This window comes from Bidens hawaiensis, unplaced genomic scaffold (genome assembly GCF_021521415.1).
Source record: "Bidens hawaiensis isolate Kalapana, Puna unplaced genomic scaffold, B.hawaiensis_p1.1 tig00018221_1, whole genome shotgun sequence".
In the NCBI taxonomy this organism is placed as follows: domain Eukaryota; kingdom Viridiplantae; phylum Streptophyta; class Magnoliopsida; order Asterales; family Asteraceae; genus Bidens; species Bidens hawaiensis.
The window spans coordinates 161,531-183,396 of NW_027492756.1; the positions used below are offsets into that span (position 1 = coordinate 161,531).

A 21,866-nucleotide genomic window follows, 5' to 3' on the forward strand; every position below is an offset into this window, starting at 1 on the left:
GTTTTTTAGATACTTTATGTTACTTATATATATTTGGTTTAATTAAAATATAACATGGCCAAGTAATTAAATCAGATTGAATGGTTGAAAAGTAACAAATTGTTAGCACCAGCTTAAATGCATTTAAATACAGTAATGATTTTCTCAAACGAAGCATGACCATAAGTTGTTAAAAGTTACAGTCTTTGTTCTTCCTCCCAATACCCATCATTCACATAAGCCACTATACCACAAACACATGATTTTATTTTACTTTTTTACACTTTTGCATCATGTAGCTAGTAGGCTACTGTATCACACGTTGCTAAACCAAATGATATTTAGTTAAAATATTTCAATATCATGACACCTTCTTATACGTATACTTTTAATTGCGTTAAAGAAAAGTAATTCTTAGGATAAACAATTGGTTGTTTAGATAATGTATTATTGGTTATATAACTTATACCTCTCTTTGCAACCCACCATTTACCAACACAATAACTAACTTAAAAATATAGAGTAACCCGATTAACCCGACTAACCCAACCTGACAAACCCGAAACCCGATTAACCCGAACCCAACAAACCTGAAACTTAATAGGGTCGGGTTGCGAGTCATATATTTTTTTTTGTTAATCGGGGTTGACCCGATTAACACCCCTAGTTGGAACACCGCCACCCACGCGCGGTGTGTTAGGTATTAAACAGAGTCATTACGCAGCGGAAACACAAACACACACACGCAAACGAAAGTAATAAATAAGAGACACGAGATTTTACGTGGTTCAGTCAAGGCGACCTACGTCCACGGGCTGCAACTAAGGTATTTTATTAAGCACAGTACAAAAGATTACAAAACATGACTAGGTATATGTAGATAAGAATTAGGTTTAATAGAGTAAGGACCAAGAAAACTCTAAATGGGCCATCCTCCATAATTAAATGGGTCGCCCCATTTTGTCTTCTAATTGTCAACCAACGAACCCGACCCAAAGGCCTTCACTAATCCTAACGATCTCCCACTTGAAGGCCTTGCGATAAACTCCAGACCGCCATTCAAGTACAAAGCAACCCAGTTATCAGTAATATCAGTAATCTTTATTAACAAGTCTTCCAAGCATTCAGTTCCCATAAACAAGCTAAGACTTACCACCTAGTTGCAGCAACCCCCTTCAACATCAAGCACTAAGCACTAGAAAGGACAGTTGAAGCTCCAGCGAGCTCCAACTCATCAGCCAAAACTGATTCGTCCTCTATCTCAACTGATATGCACGATCCACCAGATCCATAGATAACCCGAGAACCACTACCACTCTCCTTTTTCAGCAAGAGTGCTTTAGGAGAGATATTATCAAACGGCATAACGGTATTAAAAACCCAACGTTGTTTTGTAACGGTTCCCGGAACACAACCATCGATCCCACTGTCACCAAACCCCTAACCTGTTTTAGACCTCCGACCCCGCTCAGCTTAAATCACCTTGGCACCAGGCTCCACTCTTGCAAATTGAACCTTATTTTTCCCCTTCGACTTAGAGAACCCGACTTTGTTTTGAGGGACGGTCATACTTCCCTCAGTAGGCACTTACACCATATATAATGAACCACACATGTTTCCACGTGCAATAACCAAACTACCTTTAGTTACCTTCCATTTACTTCCACCAAACTTGTCGGACCGGTGCGGGACACGGTTTCCCAACGATTCACGGGGCAACGTGTTAGAGTGCGGAATCCTCTAACACGGCGATTCGGTGGTGATCAACAACGCACGGTTACGATTCCTAAGACGGTTTGACACCTAGGGACGGAGGAAAAGACCGACACGACGAAGATTGGCAGAGAGGATTTTCGGCAGTAGCAGGTTCGTGACTGTGTGTAATGTGTGCTCTCCCTTGTGAAATTTCCTAAGTTTCGTTTATATACCAGGACTGATTCGATCGAATGAGTATCTCATTCGATCGAATGAGTCCTGGTTCGATCGAATCAGTCACTGATTCGATCGAATCAGTTTCTTTTGACATTTTCAGTCCGTTAACTTGGTTTCACGATCGTTATTTTCATATCGAACCATCCTGATAGAACTGGGGACATACACATGACATTTCATGTCCTAACAAACTCCCCCTTGGAGCCAGTTCTATTTACTTATAATCAATCGAGTTCTCTTGCTCGATCGTAACTCCCCCTTGGAGTTATCTCACTCTCTCTTTTCTCAAAGCTAGTGGTGCGCACGTTGCATCCACGAACTCCTTTCTTCATGAAGTTCTCTCAAGATCAAATGGTTCAGTCAGTCAGACTTACCATAGGTTCCGCATATCCTGAGAAGCTGTCAATTGGAATTTTAGATAAACATTTAAGCATAATCTATCACAATGTTCCAAAACAAATTACATTCAACTCAAGAACAATTACAATCAGAAGATTAAACATTGAATTACAACAAGAAACAAAATAAACATGACAATTAAGCTTCAGTTTCTTGTGCATACTTCTTCTGTTGCTCTTTCCAGTTTGATCCTGCATGTATGTCATAGGCAAAGCAAATCCTAATGACATTTCTATACGTTAATGCTTGCTCTCTGTCTTCGGGGGCATAAAGAATCTCTGTCTTGTATAGTGTATAGACATCCTCCCGTGACAAGTTTGTGAGCCACATAGGATCAAATATGCGAATTGTGCTCCAATTTCCATTGTCGTTGAGCACGATAACTGCTTCATGCAGTCTTCCATCATAGTACCAATGCCTGAATGCTTTGTAGAAGTCCTGCTTCATCTTTCTTAGAGGAATCTTCTTCATCGTGAGTGGTGGCATGTACTTCAAGATAATCATTGGCCTGTTGGTGATCGGATCGATCTCCTTTTTACTTGTATATCTCTTTGGCCTCTGTGGAGTGATCATCTTCCATTTTGAGTTGTATTCCTTTCGCAATACACTCTGATAGTACGTGGCAAATGGAGATGAACTGGCGTAAAGCATATCAAGATAGTTCAGACGGTTTAGATCATAAGTAGGAAGAGTCTTCAAGTCAGTGATACGTTGAAAGTACTCAACCCCTTTTTCTCTCTTGATAGCAATGCAATTAAGATCCTTCAGACACGCCCAAGCAATAATCTCTCCTGAAGTTCTACGACCCTTCATCTTATAAGACGTTGTGTGAGGAATGGTCGGCTTTGCTTGTCGTCTGGACCTTATCTTCTCAAGAATAGCGTTGAAAGCTTTCTTGCATTCTTCTGTTTTCTCAACGAATTCGGCTTGATCTGCTTCAGAAGGCTGTTTCATTGTGTTTGACCTTTTGTCAGCCTTCTTCTGTATTTCCTCCTCTGTTACATTTTGGAAGAAACTTGCAGAGTTAGGAAGATTGTCAGTTTGAGACGTGTAGTATTCTGGATATTCTTCCTGTGTCAAGTCTTCCATTTCAACTTCATCAAATTGAGAGGGATCAGCGGTCGTAGATGATGTTGAGTCAGGTGTAGCAGCCGAAGAAGATGTTTGTTCTGTTGAAGGCAAAGCCAGATACTTGCCTGTTTCTTCATTGTATAGCTCAAACATTTGTTCCAGTTCTTCTTCTGTGAAATTGTGTGAAATTTCACCTTCTTCCAAGTCTCCACTTGCGAAGTTTTGCTGCTCATATGGATTGTCCAGTAAAAACGTGAAATATTCCGCTGCTGTTTTTGATTGCAGCGGTTGGACATTAAACGGATCAGCATCACCTGGTTGATTAAAAACCACAATGTAACACAAATTTTAAATAAACATATGTAATATCATAAACATGAAATACAATACCATTACATATGAAACTAAGTTTACACACAAATCATTAATTAAAAAGATTTAACATTTAAGTCCTCACTACATTCACTCAAATTCCTCTTAAATACCTTCACCTCCATCATCAGAAGAGTCCAGTTCGTCTGTGTCCACATCGACATTGGTTGGACCTTCCAGACGAAGAATATCTCCTTTCAGCTCGGTCATTTTTGCTTCAAGGCTTAGATTTGACTCTTTCAGCTCGTTGATCGAAGATCCTTGTTCAGCGACAGTAGCATTTAGCTGACTGTTTTCAAGCCTGAGCATTTCGTTCTCAGCTTGAAGTTTAGCAATCTGCTCATCTCTGAGTCGATTCTGTTCTTCTTGCTCTGTCTTGAACAATAACATCTTCATCATAGCCTTGTGAAGATCAGCAATTTCAGATGCAACCTTTTGAGGTATAGACAGAGTAGGTTGTGGTGCTGACTGCGGTGTTGGTGGCTGTGCTGGTTGAGCAGGAGGGGCAGCAGAAGTCCCGACTGATGGTACCATTGAAGGACGTGGTTGATCGGAAAATAAACTCCGATACTTTCTTGTAACCTTCTTCTTCTGCCTCTTTGCAGGCCTTTCTTCAGTCGCATCTATCTCAGCCGGTTGTTTCTCGGCTCTAACTTCTTCACCAGCCTCCAGATCCTCAACATTTAAATACCAATCAGCCTGTTTTTCCTCTTCTGTCCTTGTGTCTTCCGGGACCGCCACCTCCTCAGTGTCAGAATCGTCGCTGGATTCCTGATACGGTAAATTCTCGACGTCTGAATCACTGGCAGCATTTCTCCACTTCCTCTTCGGAGGGGCCCTGTAGGACGGATTGACTATATGCCCGAAGCATCGTTTGAGTGGTGGCCTGGTGGGACGTTCTTTGTAGGATTTGAGACGGTTGAGAGTCTCATTCTTCATGTGGTCCAGTTTCACCACATCACCTTCATTTTCTTTCAGTAGACCCGGTGCTTGAGTATCAACTATCATCTGAACGAACCTCGGGTACTGAAGAAACTTCTCGCTCTTCCCTTGTTTCAACGTGATGTTTTCCACCATATGACCAAACGTCATTTGAGAGAAGTTGTAGGGGCGGTTCATCACTAGAGCAGCTACGGTGAACTGCATGCTTTCCCTCAGCTTGTCAAAGCTAGTTCGTTGAGGCCCCAAGCAATGCATCACCACGTGTGCCAGATACTTGAATTCGAGGCACAGGTTGGCTTTGTGAAGCAGACCGGCATTGAGATCGCCGTCATACTTCATTCTTGCGAAACATCCTCTAGTTGCCGCAGGATGTAATGATGTAGGGTCTGATTCTAAGTCTACAAAGCCGCAGACTTCTCGGATTACCTGGGCAGATATTACGATGGCATGCCCTCTGACCGTGGAGCGAATAACCGACGGCACGACTGTTTTGTCGTGCGTGGCATTCCTCCAGAACTCTTGTTGAATTGACATTATAGGCTCAACGATCCTCGAGATAGGTCCAGAAATCCTTGACCTCTTCAGAAATTTGATAACTGTTGCAAAATCCTTCCCGTGGCTAGACTTTTCGTCCAGGAAAGCCACGATATTGTGCTTGATAGACGTTTTGAATGGAGCAACCACTACTGCAACTTCAGCCATTGAATCTGTAAACTTAAACGTGTTAGAACGAACAGATATCGAAACGACTGAATGCGTTTAAAATTTTCAAATTTTCTGGACTAGTTCGATCGAACGTGCAACACATTCGATCGGGTGAGCTATTCATTCGATCGAATGAGATCAGGTTCGATGACAGACAATCGAATGAGATAGATCTTATCATTTACTTCTGATTCGATCGAACTACTAATCGAATAAGTCACATTCGATCGAATAAGGAACTCGTTCGATCGAATAGACTGATTCGACTCATTCAAGCAGAAGCCCAGAAATGAAGAACACCCGAACCCGGAAAACCAAAACGACCAAAAACCCGATCAAAACACGGTTAAAAACAAGTAAAACTTACATTTTTGTAATCTACGTGAAAAACTGAATAAAGTGATCGGATCAAAAAGAGGGTTTGAGAAAAACAAATTTGAGAGAGAAAATCCGTAATATTTTTCGAATAATTCCGTCCGATCGAATAAGTTTGAATATTTATACTGTTTTTGGACTTATTCGATCGAATGGACTTGTTCGTTTGGATCATTCGATCGAATGAGATTCTATTCGATCGAATGAGTCTCTTCACAACTGTTCGCATTCTCTCACACACTGATTCGATCGAAACAGTCCATTCGATCGAGTTATTCATTCGAATAGCAACCTATTCGATCGAATGAGGGAAAACATTTGAAAAATAAAATTTTTTTTTTTTTTTTTTTTTTTAATTTCTTATTTCCCGTCCATCGATCATGATGCCTTTGAACCTGCACGAAAACATAAACTTTTGACACTTGGTTAGTTTTCTTAGACATTTTCCAATCCTGAGAGCTTCGTTCCTACAGAACATATAGATCATAATACATTAGTAACAAATGGAAAAATATCAGGCTCAAACATCTTTGGGTTTTCTTGTCACTTCATTCTTTCTTTCATGCACAGCCTGTTGCACAGATGAACATTTAGCAACCTGCATGAAGTTTTCTTTCATTCCTACACACTGGATAAACATTTAGTAGGAACAGACAGGGATCAGACTACCTGTCACGATGATTTCTCATCAACATTAAAGCAGAATAAAATTAAAAAAAAAAAATTAATTCAGAATAAAAATCAGACTACCTGTCACGATGATTTTTTTTTTTTTTTTTTTTTTTTTTTTTTTTTAATATTCAAACTGAAATAAACAACTGTACAAAAATTTAAAACACATTATTTTTGGTTGAGAAGGATCTATAATAAGAAATCATACAGACGTATATGACTATCTACTGAGACTTTTCGAGATTTTTCATTTTTTTTTTTTTTTTTTTTTTTTTTTTTTTTTTTTTTTTAACAGAATATACGAAGTTAAACAAGACATAATGAATATTCTTTTTGTGAGAAAGATCCGAACAGGAATCATACTAATTACGTGACTGTCACACAGATCCGTGTTTAGCTGTATTATGACATAAAGAAACAGGTTGTGAGCATGTAAATAACTTAAAATGGTTTTCATCGTTTCTGTGATACGAGTTAGGTTCAATTATGTCTCAAAATTTAAGTGGGTAACAACTCAGAGATTATGATGCCTCCTATCTATTCTCAAAGCGTATTTGGCTTTCCCCAAGTCACCCCGAATTGACCTTGACCCATAGTGTCTGATTAAGGTTGTAAGTGTCTTCATCTGCTTCCCGTTTTCTTTCTTACTCCATGATTGAGAAGTCTTGACATTGTTAACTCTAGAATGTTTCAATCACTCATAAGGTAAAATTTTTATTTATTTTTTTTTTTTTTTTTTTTTTTTTTTTTTTTTGAATGTTACATAGACTTCAGAGTAGTAAACAATTGCAAGTCCCGAATCTGGATCACTGCAGTTTCTTCACACACTATCTTTACAGGAATCAGAACACTTATGGGCTCGTGTATGACTGGGTAATCGCTTTTCTGCCTATCATTTGGAAAGATATATATGAAGACATACAAAACTCTTAAGGAGTTTCCACGTAAAATCGAGTAGATTTAGTTTGTATCACATCTACTTTTACGCACCATAAAAAGCTACCATGACACACAATGACCGTTCTAAAGCCTTTTAAGCCAAATAACTTCACTAGTTAAGCACACAGAATCAGTGTATCTATCATTTTCCAAGGTTGGATCAATTTCTCATTTTCTGAATATATATGAATGTCTTTTAAAAAAAATAACGTTTAAATTATTTCGCCCCGATCAAGTCAAAGTCTTCAGGTAAACGGCTATCCTGAAGATCCAATGGATCAACTGGACCGACCACATACGAGTATGTGTCCTTCTAACTAAGTATAACCGACTATTTTTCAGCGAATGAATAAAAACCCATCAAAACCCGCCCCGATCACTTTCAGTCATCTGGTTAATGGCTATCCTCATAATCTACTAGTAGAAGTAAGGACCAAAACACATCCGAAAATGTGTCCATCAAACTGAGGTAACCGACATAATTTTAAGCGATAGTGATGTATAAAAATTTAATATAAGAAAAATGAAAATAAGCTGTACCGAAATAACAAATCTTTTTGATGTCTCAGTATGATAGCGTCTGTGTACTATCACCTTTCTTGTAACAAGATCAACTTCTCAAAATTTTGAAATTTTTTTTTTTTTTTTTTTTTTTTTTTTAAATGTTTTTGGGTTTTTGTATTTTATATTGTTTTTGGTTTTTCTTGAAACCTTTCTCCCCCTAGAATTTATAAAAAACAAAATCTTTTTGGATTTTTCAAATTTTTAAGAAAAGAAAAAATGAAAACAATTTAAATGATATCTTCAGGAACATCATCTGATATACGTTTAACGCCGTTGATCTCTAGTAAATATAAAAACCGTGGTTTATCAAATGCTTTAGTGAAGAGATCAGCGCGTTGTTCCTGAGTGGGGATTTTTATCACATCGATTAACTTCTTTTCATAGCAGTCACGAAGGAAGTGATATCGAATTTCAATGTGCTTCGTTTTGCTAAAATGGACCGGATTTTTGGTAATTGAAATTGCAGCAGAATTATCAATATATATGGGAGTAGTAGAACATTCAATACCGTAGTCACGCATTTGTTGCTGAATCCAAATAACTTGAGAACAGCAACTGGCAGCCGCAATATATTCCGCCTCAGCTGTTGAAGTGGAGACTGACGTCTGCTTTTTGCATTGCCACGTTACTAAACGACTTCCAAAGAACTGACATCCTGCTGTTGTTGATTTGTAATCGAGTTTACAACCACCATAATCCGAATCACTATACGCATGAAGATCGAAGTTGTCATCATAAGGATACCAAAGACCCCAATCTGGAGTACCCTTCAGATAACGCAAAATTCTTTTGACTGCAATCAGATGGGAGACCTTCGGCTTTGACTGGTAACGTGCACAGAGACACGTAGCAAACATTATGTCTGGCCGAGAAGCAGTCAGGTACATTAGAGATCCGATGATCCCTCTATAGTGAGTTGGATTGATCAATTCACCCTTCTCGTCAGGATTAATCCCGTGATTAACCTCTAAAGGAGTTCCCTGTGAAGAAGAACTCAACATCTCAAACCGTTTCAAGATGTCATTGACGTATTTTGTCTGGTGAATGAAGATACCGGAATCTTTTTGATCAACTTGAAGTCCTAAGAAGAACTTCATCTCACCCATGGAGCTCATTTCAAATTTTTCTTTCATCACTTGTTCGAACTCCTTACAAAGTGTTTTATTCGTGGACCCGAAGATGATGTCGTCCACGTACACTTGTACCATAATTAGATCTCCTTCTTTTTCTTTTGAGAATAGCGTGCAGTCAATGGTTCCCCTTCTAAACCCGTTGTTCAGAAGGTGTTTGGATAGTTCTTTATACCAAGCTCTCGGGGCTTGGTGAAGACCGTACAAAGCCTTGTTGAGCAGATAGGCTTTGTCCTTGTGATATGGGTCTTCAAAACCTGGAGGTTGTGCCACATATACGGTCTCTTCGATGTGACCGTACAAAAAGGCACTCTTGACGTCCATCTGATATACTTTGAATTTCTTGAAAGATGCATACCCCAAGAACATCCGGATTGCCTCCAAACGAGCAACCGGAGCATATACCTCATTGTAGTCTAGGCCTTCGATTTGCCTAAACCCTTGGACCACCAGGCGGGCTTTGTTGCGAACAATCACTCCACGATCGTCACGTTTACATTTTAGTACCCACTTAGTGCCAATTTTCTTCTGTCCTTTGGGGAGATCCACCAGCTTCCACACACCAAGTCTTTTAAACTGCAATAATTCCTCTTGCATGGCTGAGACCCAGTTGGGATCTTTCAGCGCATCGGTGGTGCTGTGTGGTTCTTCTTGTGCTAAGAAGCATTCATGGGCATTAAGAGCAACTGATCCTGACTCCATCATTTCTGTGTAGAGACCAAAATTCAGCTGTCGACGAGTTTTGACACCCTGTTGAATGTCCCCTATAATGTTGTCTTGTGGATGATCACGTTCAGTCCTAACAACCGGATTGTCAGGAACGACAACATTTTGTTCCAAGTTAGTTAAGTTCGGCTCAGGAGCTGGGGCGGATTGTGGTGCCTCTGAAGTAGACGTTAGAGGCTGATCTGCATTCGGCACTTCTTGATTTGACGATGAAGGTTGTGAAGTAACCTGAGTTGGTGCCGATTGTACATCATCTGCTGGAGATTCATCTTCAGATTCAGATTCGGACGATTCTTGAACTTGATCGCTAGACTCTGTGGAGGAAGATGATGACGGACCAGGATGAGTTGAAGATTGCAAAGATTCATCAGGAGGTGCATTTTGCGCCTCATACATCATTTGAATAGCAATCTCATACAGATTGAATGACTTGAACAATTTGTCATAATCAAACAACCAGTCTTCTCCTGTCCCCTTGGCTGGTTCTGTGTAGCGTTGAACATCGACATGGTACCATTCTTCAACTAATTTTGTTGTTCTGTTGAAGACCCTTTTGAGAGGTACGCTGTAACCCAGAAAATAACCCTTGATAATCTTCTCCTCGAACTTATTATCAACGTGCCTTTTAAGTAACGTGCAAAGAGCTCCGAATGGTTCCAGGTGCTCTAAGTTAGGCCTTCGTCGTTGAAGAAGCTCGAAACTTGTCTTGCCGTGGCGCTTGACAATGCCTACCCGATTTAATGTGAAACAGGCGTTGGCAATTGCCTCACTCCAAAACGTAACAGGTAACACTGAGTCGGCTAACATTGTTCTTGCTGTCTCGATTAACGTACGATTTTTCCTTTCAGCAACCCCGTTCATTTGTGGAACATATGGGGCACTGAACTCCTGAACGATCCCTTTTTCTTTGCAGAAATTTTCAACATTCGCATTTTTAAATTCTGTACCGTTATCTGACCGCATTCTTCGAACCTTCAGATTGTATTGAGACTCAATAGTTGTAACCAGCAGTTGTATACATCCAAACGTTTCTGATTTTACTTTCAAGAAAAACACCCAAGAGAATCTAGAATATTCATCAGTAACCACTAGACAGTATGAGTGCCCAGAGATACTTTTGACGCTTATTGGGCCAAAAAGATCCATATGAAGGAGTTCCAACGGAATATCAATCGAGTGGAAACTCTTAGACTTGTGGGACCTTTTTATTTGCTTTCCGGCTTTGCACTGCACACACGAATCAGGGAGACGAAAACTTCTCAGATTAACTCCCTCAACTAGTCTGTTGTGCACAAGCTTGTTCATGTTCCTGACATTTATGTGTCCCATCCGTCTATGCCATAAGACAGTATCACGTTCGGATGCCTTGGACACAAAACATGTCGCCGTTGGAGACGATGACCCTGCCTTAGCCATATCCAGAATGTAGAGATCACTCTGGCGTGCAGCTGACATTAAAACCTTGTCTTCAGGAAAGTTGAAATCCTTAGCCAAGATGTGGCAATCTCGGTCGTCAAACATAACTTTGAAACCTTTGTCGCAGATTTGACTTATCGACAACAGGTTGTTCTCCAACTCTTTGATGAAATTAACTTTCTCAAACGAAATTCGCCCATTAGACACAATTCCTTGGGCCGTGATATAACCTCCTTGATTTCCTGCAAAGGAAACTGCACCTCCTTTTATTTGTCTGACGCTTGAAAGGAGATTCATGTTTCCAGTCATGTGCCTGGAAGCTCCTGAGTCTATGATCCACATGTTGAATCTTGGATCATATAGAGCAACCTGCACACAAAAACAAAAGGTTTAAATATCATTGGAAACCCAAGCCCTTACGGTCTTGGGTTTTCCATCTTCATCACGAATGAACAATTCAATCCATTTACCCTCATTAACACTGTTTTCAGATTTGACGTTGTTATCAACAGTGTTAGTTTTCTTTGGTTTCCAAAAGTCAGTCTTCTTCTCAACATGTTTGAGATAGCTGGTTGAAGACTGAGTTTCACTTGTCGAAGTGGAAACATTTGGATCTGAGGGGTTTGGGGATTGGTGTGGTGAGGTTGGCTGAGGTTTCCGAGGAGAAACCGACCTCGGTGTGTGAAACCGTTCTTGACCTTGAACGTCAATGGTCGGTCGCCTCCTAGGAGGTGACTTGGCATACCTCGGATCCGGAGTCGATATGTACTGCTTAGGATCCGTGTACTTATAGCAAAATCTTGCTATATGCCCTACCTCTCCACACGAAAAACAGTAGTTTCTCCCCCTTTGACTTGGTGGAGAGAAATAACTCTGGTTTTGTCTGTTATCATAGTACCCCCTGGATTTGACATTTTGGGGTGTAGTTCGTCTAGGAGGGTGTTTTGGGAAATTATGTTTTTCATTAACGTTACCCTCCTTTACAAACTGGGTACTATGTTCCACATAGACTTTCTCAGATTTAGGATTAAACTTTTTCTTCTGAGAATTTCTTGTTGTTGTTGCCTTTGACTTAGATGGTGGTGGGCCCGATTTAGTTGTGGAACCTAAGTCTGTGGCAACAACATTTTGTTTGGACTCAGGAGCCGGGTCAATGACTTCTTTACCCTTAGACTTAGAAATTTGGTTTGTGTCCTCGGGTATATAATCATTTGATTCATCATCCGGCACAGCTCCTGGTGTGCTTGCAAATTGATTCAGGATCGGGGGTGGGACATAGTTATATCCCACGCCTTTTTCCTTTTTGCCTCGGAACTCGGGAATGATGTGTTCTAATAAATAAGATGAATTTGAGTAACTTTTTAATTTGAAATTCAATGATTCAAAATCAGCTTTCAAGTTTTCCAATTCCTTTTTTAAAACATTATTCTTATTTATGTGAAAATTGATAGAATCTTGTTGATTCAGAACACATATTTCAAGTTCCTTGTTCTGACGCTTAAGGCTATCAATCTTTTCTTTAAAAGCAGACTCTTTCTGCTTCCAAGCCTTATTCTGTGCAAGCGCGTCAGTCAGTTCCATTAAAGATCTTGAGGCTGCTTGTTTGTAAGCCTCGAGATCTTCAATTCTCTCTTTTAGAGATTGAATTTCTTGTTCATACAATTCACATTTTAAACATTTAACATTTTCTGGTTTGGGAGTTGATGGGTTAGAACTTACCTTGGCATTTGATGTCTCTGCCATGAATGCAAAGCAAAGATTCCCAGCTTTTTCCAGAAACGATGCAGAAGTTGCTTTAGACTCTACTTCGTTGACTTCTTCAACTTTAGCAGCCTCTGCGGGAATTGTCGAACATGTAGATATTTGAGGAACATTTGACTCTTTATCGTGATCCTCCTTAATCTCCAAAGATACCACTTCAATCTCAGGTTCTTCTTCATGGACTTCAGCAGCTGGTTCATCGACAATATATTCTTCATTGGTCGAGGAAACAACAGACTCGGTTTCAGAGTTTCCATCTACTATTGTGACATCAGCCATGTTGATGCTGAAGTTCCATGTCTCGCCTTCATCCCCTTGAACTGCAAGAGCAGTTTCATTGTTGATGTTGTCGTTGTTTGCTGCGGTTTGATTTTGAGGGACCAGTTGTCTCTCAAGGTTGACAGTTGCAGCAGCTGCAGCAGGAGTGGATGATGATGAAGTGGTTCGGAAGGGATATTGGTGACCTTCCCTTCTTGGCTTCGAACACTCCTTGGCAAAGTGACCAAGTTCGCCACAGTTGTAGCATTTTACTTTGTTTTTATCAAAGCCGAACTTGGATTTGTTGTTTATTGAGAGGGCCTGACCTGTTTTCTTCGTCCACTTTCTGGCCCTTCGGAACGCACTGCCAAGAGCCCACATAATGTCTATGCGTTCCATATCATCTTCGTCAAGCTGTTCATAGTCATCACTGTCCAGATGACTATTTCCTAGCTTACCCGCCACCATTAAACTGTAGGACTCAATTATCGTGCCTAGAGTTGCCATGTGTTCTTTGGCAACCTCCACTGTTACTGTTCCCAAGCCTTCAGTATTCAACGTTGCTTTCTCCGTTGACTTGGGTCCGGAGTTAGTACTTGAGTTTCCAGAAGTTGATAGTGGGACGGAAGATCTCGTTTCAGTCCCCTTTGATTGATTTGACGTTGAGGAGACAAAAGCAGTCTTCATCGGAGCATGATCAGTTGAATCTGACATAGGAGGTTTTGACATGTAAAGTGATTTGTCAGAAGTTGATCTCGGTTTTCTGGAGGAGGCTCTTAGCTCAGCCTCTTCTTGTCTGATTTCTTTAATAAAATCAGACAGGAGAATCGTCTCCAGCTGATGACTTCTTCTCATTACTGTCAGGAAGGTGTTCCAACTGGTTGGAAGTCCTTGAGCAAGACATCTAACCTTTTCAGTCCCTGTTGTTTTGACATTATAGGACTTGAGTTCTGACATTAGATGATAGAATCTCGACAGTAACGATTCAATGTCTTCTCCCGATTCTGGACCAAACAAATCAAATTCACGCTTGAGCTCCCGTGCGTGAATTTCTCTAAGTGAGTCAGATCCTTCACATCGTTCAACCAGTGCGTTCCAAAGAGTTGACGCTGTTGTAAACTGGTTAAACTGATGGAAGAGATCACTTGAAAGTGCTTGTGACAGTAACGAGAAGGCTTTCTTCTCAGCATCGAAGGCTATCTTTTGTTCTTCAGATAGCCTAAAATAGCTCAACGGCTCACCATCATCATTCGTTGGATGCACCCAAGTTGTCTGGACAGCTTCCCAAAGTCCAGGATTTACACCTGTTATATGAATTTGAAATCTTGTCTTCCAGGTTGTAAAATCGTTTAAAGTCATTAGCTTTGGTGGCTTGTTATAGCTTCCCGATTCAGAATCACTTTCGAGAATCGATTGAATCCTCTTGTTGGTACTCGAACTTGTAGCCATCTTTGTTTCTTTGCTTTAACGTTGAACTGTTAATCGAATGGGTTTGATTCGATCAGATGAGTGACCTATTCGATCGAATGTGTTCTGGTTCGATCGAATGTCTCTCTGAAATACTGATCTGATCTTCTGAAAGTTATTCGATCGAATGTGAATCTGGTTCGATCGAATGGGTTGAGAGGTTCGATCGAAAGAGTTTCTGGTTCAATCGAACGGGTTCTGACAGTCGAATAAGACAAAGATCGAATCGGCGGATCGAATAAAAGACTTATTCGATCGAAAGGTGACTAATTCGATCGAATGAACAAATCTGGTTCGATCGAATGAACTAGGAGTTATTCACGGCGGGAAAAACTGAGTCGGTCAAAGTTCAAACTTGTTCGATCGAATAGGAAGGCTATTCGATCGAATGAGTTCCAAAAATAGACACGTTCGATCGGAAAATCTGGAAATTCCAAAATTAGAAGATTTTGACGGATTTTCGAATTTTGAATCAAAAACACGAATTTTGAAAGATCAAAAGGCAAATTAAGATCGAAATATGACTTTTAACACAAAAACAACTTAAGACCAACCAAAAAACGGATCAAAACCACCAAAAATACGAAGAACACGAAGAACGCGAAGAACGTTCTTGACGAAACTCGAACTTTTAACACACAATTCTAAGATCAAAACACCAAAATATGACAATTTTAACAGTTTTTGACAAGAACACGACGAACACCAAGATCAAAAACACCAAAAATTCGAAATTTTCCGGCAAAAATTACGATTTTCGCGAGAAAAACACGAATTTCACCACGAATCTAACGTGAATCAAGAACCAAAGGCTCTGATACCACTTTGTCGGACCGGTGCGGGACACGGTTTCCCAACGATTCACGGGGCAACGTGTTAGAGTGCGGAATCCTCTAACACGGCGATTCGGTGGTGATCAACAACGCACGGTTACGATTCCTAAGACGGTTTGACACCTAGGGACGGAGGAAAAGACCGACACGACGAAGATTGGCAGAGAGGATTTTCGGCAGTAGCAGGTTCGTGACTGTGTGTAATGTGTGCTCTCCCTTGTGAAATTTCCTAAGTTTCGTTTATATACCAGGACTGATTCGATCGAATGAGTATCTCATTCGATCGAATGAGTCCTGGTTCGATCGAATCAGTCACTGATTCGATCGAATCAGTTTCTTTTGACATTTTCAGTCCGTTAACTTGGTTTCACGATCGTTATTTTCATATCGAACCATCCTGATAGAACTGGGGACATACACATGACATTTCATGTCCTAACAAAACTTTACTTCCATGCCTAGTTCATCCAGTTGACTAACAAGATAAGCCTTCTCTTCAATGATGGAATGACCCTAACATTCTTCAAGTTCCAAACGGTTCCCAATGGAGTTACCAAATTAACGTCCCCCATGCCCGTAACATTAAGAACATCACCATTAGCAATACGTACCTTCCCAAAGTTACCAACCTTAAGATTCACCATCGTCTCCCCGCTGTGTGTAGCGTGAAACGAAGATCCAGAAGCCATGACCCAAGAGTCTACCATGTTATCAACACTAAAAAGTAACGCATCGGCATCACTAACGCCTTCATTAACATGTTGAGCAGTGTTCACCTCAGCAGCCTTTACCTGTAATCTGTTTGGAATATCACTCTTAACATGTCCAACTTCATTACACCTCAAGCACTTCACATTCTTTCAAGTTCTAGACGAACTCCTCCCCCGACTCCCACTGCTCCTGTTATTTTCCCTTCCCCTGCCAGCATAAAATATATCAGAAGATGATATGCCACTCGTGCTTTTCCGGCGAACTTCTTCACCCAACACAATGTCTCGGACCCCCTCAAATGCCAAACCATCGGCCCCCGTAAGTTCCACACCAACTCTCAGGCAAAGAAGATAACAATATCACAGCTTGAGTCTCATTATCCAACTTCATGCCCACAGAAGCTAACCTAGACATGATCGAGTTGAAATCATTAATGTGACCCGTGACTGAACTTCCCTCATGCATCATTGTCATAAACAATTCTCTCATCAAGAACACCTTATTGGCTGCAGACGGTTTTTCATACATAGTTGACAGAGCCGTCATCATACCACGAGCCATGGTTTCTTTCATAATATTAAATTCAACGCTCCTCGTCAAAGCCAATGTAATTTTACCTCTAGCCTTCTTGTCTTTTGAGTTCCAAATTGCTTCTTCGGCTTTATCCATTTTATCCGGCTTTTCTTCCAATAACATATCCAAATCACGTTCACCAAGCAACGCCTCTATTTGCATTTTCCACCATGCAAAATTAGTCACGTTAAACTTGTTGATTCGAACCTTCCCGTCTTCAGACATCGCAAATGAGAAAACAAAGAAAACCAATAAATAAAACTCTTACCCAAAACCCGAAACCTTTCTTGCAACCCGAAATTTCTGTCAACAAATACCCGAACTACACAATCAAAGCAAACCCGAAACTTGAAGCACCCAAACCGAAACAAACAAACCCTAATAAACAGAACTTTAATAATAAAACAAGAACAAATACACATGTCTCTTGCATCTCCTGATGTTGGCTGAAAAAAAAATGGTTGTTGTTGAACACGATTCGCGGTGATGAACAAGCGTCAATATTCGAATCTGAATCGACAACTGGAGCAGGTAGCACCCGTGCTTCCCTTTGATTGACGGTGACAGCGTAATTCCAATGACAGATAATAACGTCTCCAAGGGTTTGACAAAAAAACCCTAAACACTTGAGAAATAAAAAAAGATTTTTCCTTTCTGTTGCGTCAAACAACCACCCAACAAAAACAAATAGGACCTAATTTGTTTTATAATCTAGTGCCTTTTTTTTCTTGCAGATCACGATAAACCAAAAAAAGGAATATATGCACCTCTTTTTTTATGTGACCAAGTGAAATAAGTAACCCAAATTCACTCTTTAATTATCGTGCACCAAAGCCAAAAAGGATTCCATGGGTTTTACGAAAAGAGGTTACAAACCGAAAATATTGCCGCTCTCGTCTCCGTGCAACCGTGTATGTAACGCGGGATTATACGTGGTTCAATCAAGGAGACCTACGTCCACAGGCTACAACTAGAGTATTTTATTAAGCACAGTACAAAAGATTACAATACATGAGTATGTATATATATAGATAACAATTAAGTTTAATAGAGTAAGGACCAAGAAAACTCCAAATGGGTCATCCTCCATAATTAAACGGGTCGCCCCCTTTTGTTTTCTAATTGTCAACCAACGAACCCGACTCAAGGCTTTCACAAATCCTAACACGGTGGGTGTCGGATTGGTGAGAGGCCAACGAATAGAGCACTACACATAGCCTAATAAGAGCATTATCAACCCATTCTCTAAAGTTGTCAAACCCATATAATTTATGGTAAATTTAAGAAAACCATCAAAATCACCTCTCCAATCCATTCTCTATTATATGGATGAGTTATATGACAACTAAAGTAAATCCCTAAATATAGGGACTCATTTTTTATCCATACCATATAATATATCACATATCTCCCAATCACGGCCATTTACTATATAATAAGACAAAAGAGAAAAAAATAATAAAGAATTAATTTATGGATATGAATAAGGAATAGAATGTGGAAGAATTTTGAAAAATGATAGATAAATTTATGGAATAGTGTTTTTTAGCTAAATTATAAGAAAAATATATGGAATTGGATGTGAATACTTTAAAGAGACCTAATATACTTAAATTCATACATAATTCGCTCAAAGAAAAACACACTCATTTTTTATACATACCCAAAACCCAACAAGTAAGGAATCTAAAATACCAAAAAGAATCACCATATCTTTACCAACTTTTACTACTTTTTTTATAAAATGTATAAAATTATTTAATTACCAATCTTTATTAAACTTGAACACTTAGATTTATTTAAAAGTTTTTAAAATCTAAATTAGGTTTAATTATCTTGAATTTCTGACATTTAAATGTAATAAATTCTATTGAATTTCTGACATTTAAATGTAATAAATTCTGTAGATTATGTAATAAATATATTTGTAACATTTAAAGTTTTTAGAATTCATAAATAAAACTATTTTTGTACATATATGCGTGTATACAGATAGTTGTATGCAATCGCGGATGTATGGCGTCGCTTTTCATTATTTGGTTACCCGGGCTTTATTCGTCGCTCATTCAAAAGAAATAAAAAAAAATAGACCTTGCAAATGAGTAAAAGTGGATTGTTGGAGAAGCCCATACGAAAAGAATGTTTAAAATTAGAGTAAACACACAGACAAGACAGGACAGACAGACATGTTATCATAGTTAAAACACTCATCTTTTATAGTAGTATATAGTAATTATAAGTCATGAATCATGATGTCTTGCTTTCAAGTTAGGCTAAGGGGTGTGGGGGGCTTTAATGGGGGCTCCAGTGGGGGCTCCAGCCAATAATATTATGACGTGTGGCAAAGAGAGAAACTGGATAAGGGGGTGTTGGAGCCCCCGTTGGAGCCCCTGGCCCTGGTGTGGATGGGCTCCAGCAGGGGCTCCAGCGGATTTTTTTTTTATTTTTTTATAAATATATTCAAAAAACGTATTATTAAAAAAACTCATAAATTATTAAAAAAAACACACATTAATGAAAAAACACATTAATATCTAAAAATAAAATAAAAATAAAAGTACTAAAAAAACATTATTCTTATTCTTCGGCTTGGTCTTCTTCGATCAACCTCTTTTGGATACGTTCCTTTTGCTTTTCCATTAGCATTTGATCGACCGGATTTAGGTTACTGAAGTCTCTAGTAAGGAAGTCCAAATCTCTCATTCGACTTTTTTCCTTTTTGTCATTAGAGACCACCTCCATGGTTTTGTTGAATTTATTGAGGGATTCAACAAGATTGGCGATGTTTACGGCTCCCCCCTCAGCCGGTTTTTTCCCCTTGGCGTCCCTTCCCAATGGCCGCCTCCTCGGCGGTGAAGACGTTTCCTCCCCCGCAATGTTTAGGTCGAATCCAACGCGGCAATCCGACCCGGCGGAAGTGCGATACGCTCCAGACGAACTAGTTTTAGTCCGTTTCGGCCCTACTTCCGCATCAAGGTCCGGCGCCACCAGCTCAACCCACTTGGAACACCTTTTCAACCTCTCCCACAACTTTAAATCGTCCCACGTCTTCACCATCCCATACCTCCGCAAACACTCCTGCCTCCACTCTTCGACCGTGAAATTGTAAACCGCCAAATCATCACTGCCACTTGGTCTCATACGACCGCCGTTCCTGTTGAAAAGATTAGTAAACAAGCCGACAAATTTTCTGATTTCGGACCACCGACCCGAAATCATATCGGCGTTTCGCTCTGTACTCACAACGAGCGTATAGAACGTCTCCCTAACCTTTGTTCAAAAAATCTTGCTTTTTTGGTAGTCGGCTGCAAAATGAATAATTAAATTAGATTTCCAGTTAACTTTTTTATTTAACTTTTTTATTAAAAATCATTTTTAAAAACGTTAAAACAACTACCGCAACGCCGATCCTCAGAAATGACTATCCAAGCCCGACACAAGGCTTCCTTCTCATCCGATGACCACGGAGTGGTTTTCCGTTTCGTCCTCGGAGTCGAAGCCGGTCCCGGCCCGTCCGTTGCAAGTTGTTTTTTCCGGTGGACGCGTCTTCTTGCTCCCGTAGCATCATCGTGTGATTCTTGTGTCTCTGGAACAACAAAGTTAGGAGACGGTTGTATGTTGGATGGTTGAAAGCCGGATGTTTCTTGCGGCCCCGAATAAAACATCGGTTGGTCTGGTGACGACCTTAAATCATCGTCAATATAATCTGAATCTAGGTTTGTGTACCAATTTCCAGACATTTTGGGGTATTATATAGGAGTTTGGGGTATTATATAGGAGTTTGGAGTTTGAAGTTGTGTTTTGATATGGTTGAAATGGGTTGATTTTGGGGTATTATATAGAGGTTTTTAATGTTTTTATTTTTATTTTATCCGAGCTCAACGGCTCTTTTTGGTATACCCCACACCTTTTTCTCTCTCTTCTCCCGCGACCACACTCACGCCTGCCTGGGGGCTCGCGCTCGCGCCCCGTTCGCGCCACGGTTCGCGCCCCGGTGGTGTGGGGTTAGCGCCTGGGGGCGCGAGCGGAGGGGCTCTCGCGCCCAGGTTAGCGCCCCCACACCCCTCAGCCTTATATGTCTTTATCCATGGCCAATTATGACACGTTACGTAATTTGACACTTGTAGAAGAAAACATAATAGTGTGAAGTGACTGTGAGGCGGCAATACACTCACACCAATCATCAACCGCTGCACCTTTATCTTCATCTCATTACATGCACACCATATAATGTCTGAACCACCGTCTTCCAGGTAATAATAATAATAATAATAATAATAATAATAATAATAATATATGCCATTCAATCAACATCATGCATCTGATTCTCCATTAACTTTCTTTCTTATAAAGTTGAGAGCATTAATTTGTAACAATCAATAATTTTGTAAACCATGGGTGGCAGTGAGGTTAATAAGCCACTTTTGGACAAACTAGTATATCATGAAGGCTGTCCTGGATGCTATGTTGATCGGAAGAAAGAGCTGCAAACCGGCTTACCGGTTAAGGAGATGTTTTGTATATGGATTGTCGCGCTTTCGGTTGGTAATTAAGCAACTCTTTTGTAAAACAATTAGATTATATATGGTAATTTTATACAAACTGATGTTAATTTGATTAAATGTTAGTACATATATATACAGAATATGCATATTTTTTCCTTGTTAGACCGATGCAGGAACAGAAGCAATCGAATGGCTCAAGAACGAAAATCAATTCATAGGTTTTAACGAGCCATATGGTTCAAGGAAATCTTAATTCAAAACTAACTAAACAATGAATAGAAATAATCTTCACTTCAAACTTGTAGATAATAATAATAATAATAATATTCCTGCATCAAAACCTTAGATTAAAAACAATTTCTTACGGCTCGTGGAGCTTGGAATAGATTTAGCTTGATGTTATAAGTCTGACTTGTATTTCATCATTTTCTCTCAGCACTGCCAATATCGTCTCTCTTTCCGTTTCTTTATTTCATGGTAAGTATAGTATAGCATGTTGACAATCCGTATTTGCATTGTTTTCCAATTTCGATATG

General features: G+C 39.8%; 1 protein-coding gene across 2 annotated transcripts in view; it reads left to right on the forward strand.

Annotated features, from left to right (window-relative positions):
- Nucleotides 1–21,866, forward strand: part of LOC143555634 (protein ZINC INDUCED FACILITATOR-LIKE 1-like) — a 61,564-nt gene that overhangs the window by 35,503 nt on the left and 4,195 nt on the right. Inside the window, exons 1-3 of one of the 2 annotated variants that reach the window (XM_077045155.1) lie at nt 21,021–21,078; nt 21,231–21,370; nt 21,767–21,807. The exons of the other annotated variant lie outside the window; for it this stretch is intronic. Of the exons in view, the coding sequence (XP_076901270.1) occupies nt 21,056–21,078; nt 21,231–21,370; nt 21,767–21,807 (204 nt within the window). The 5' untranslated portion in view covers nt 21,021–21,055. Of the gene's footprint in view, nt 1–21,020; nt 21,079–21,230; nt 21,371–21,766; nt 21,808–21,866 lie in introns of those variants that run through there. 2 annotated transcript variants of the gene reach the window in all.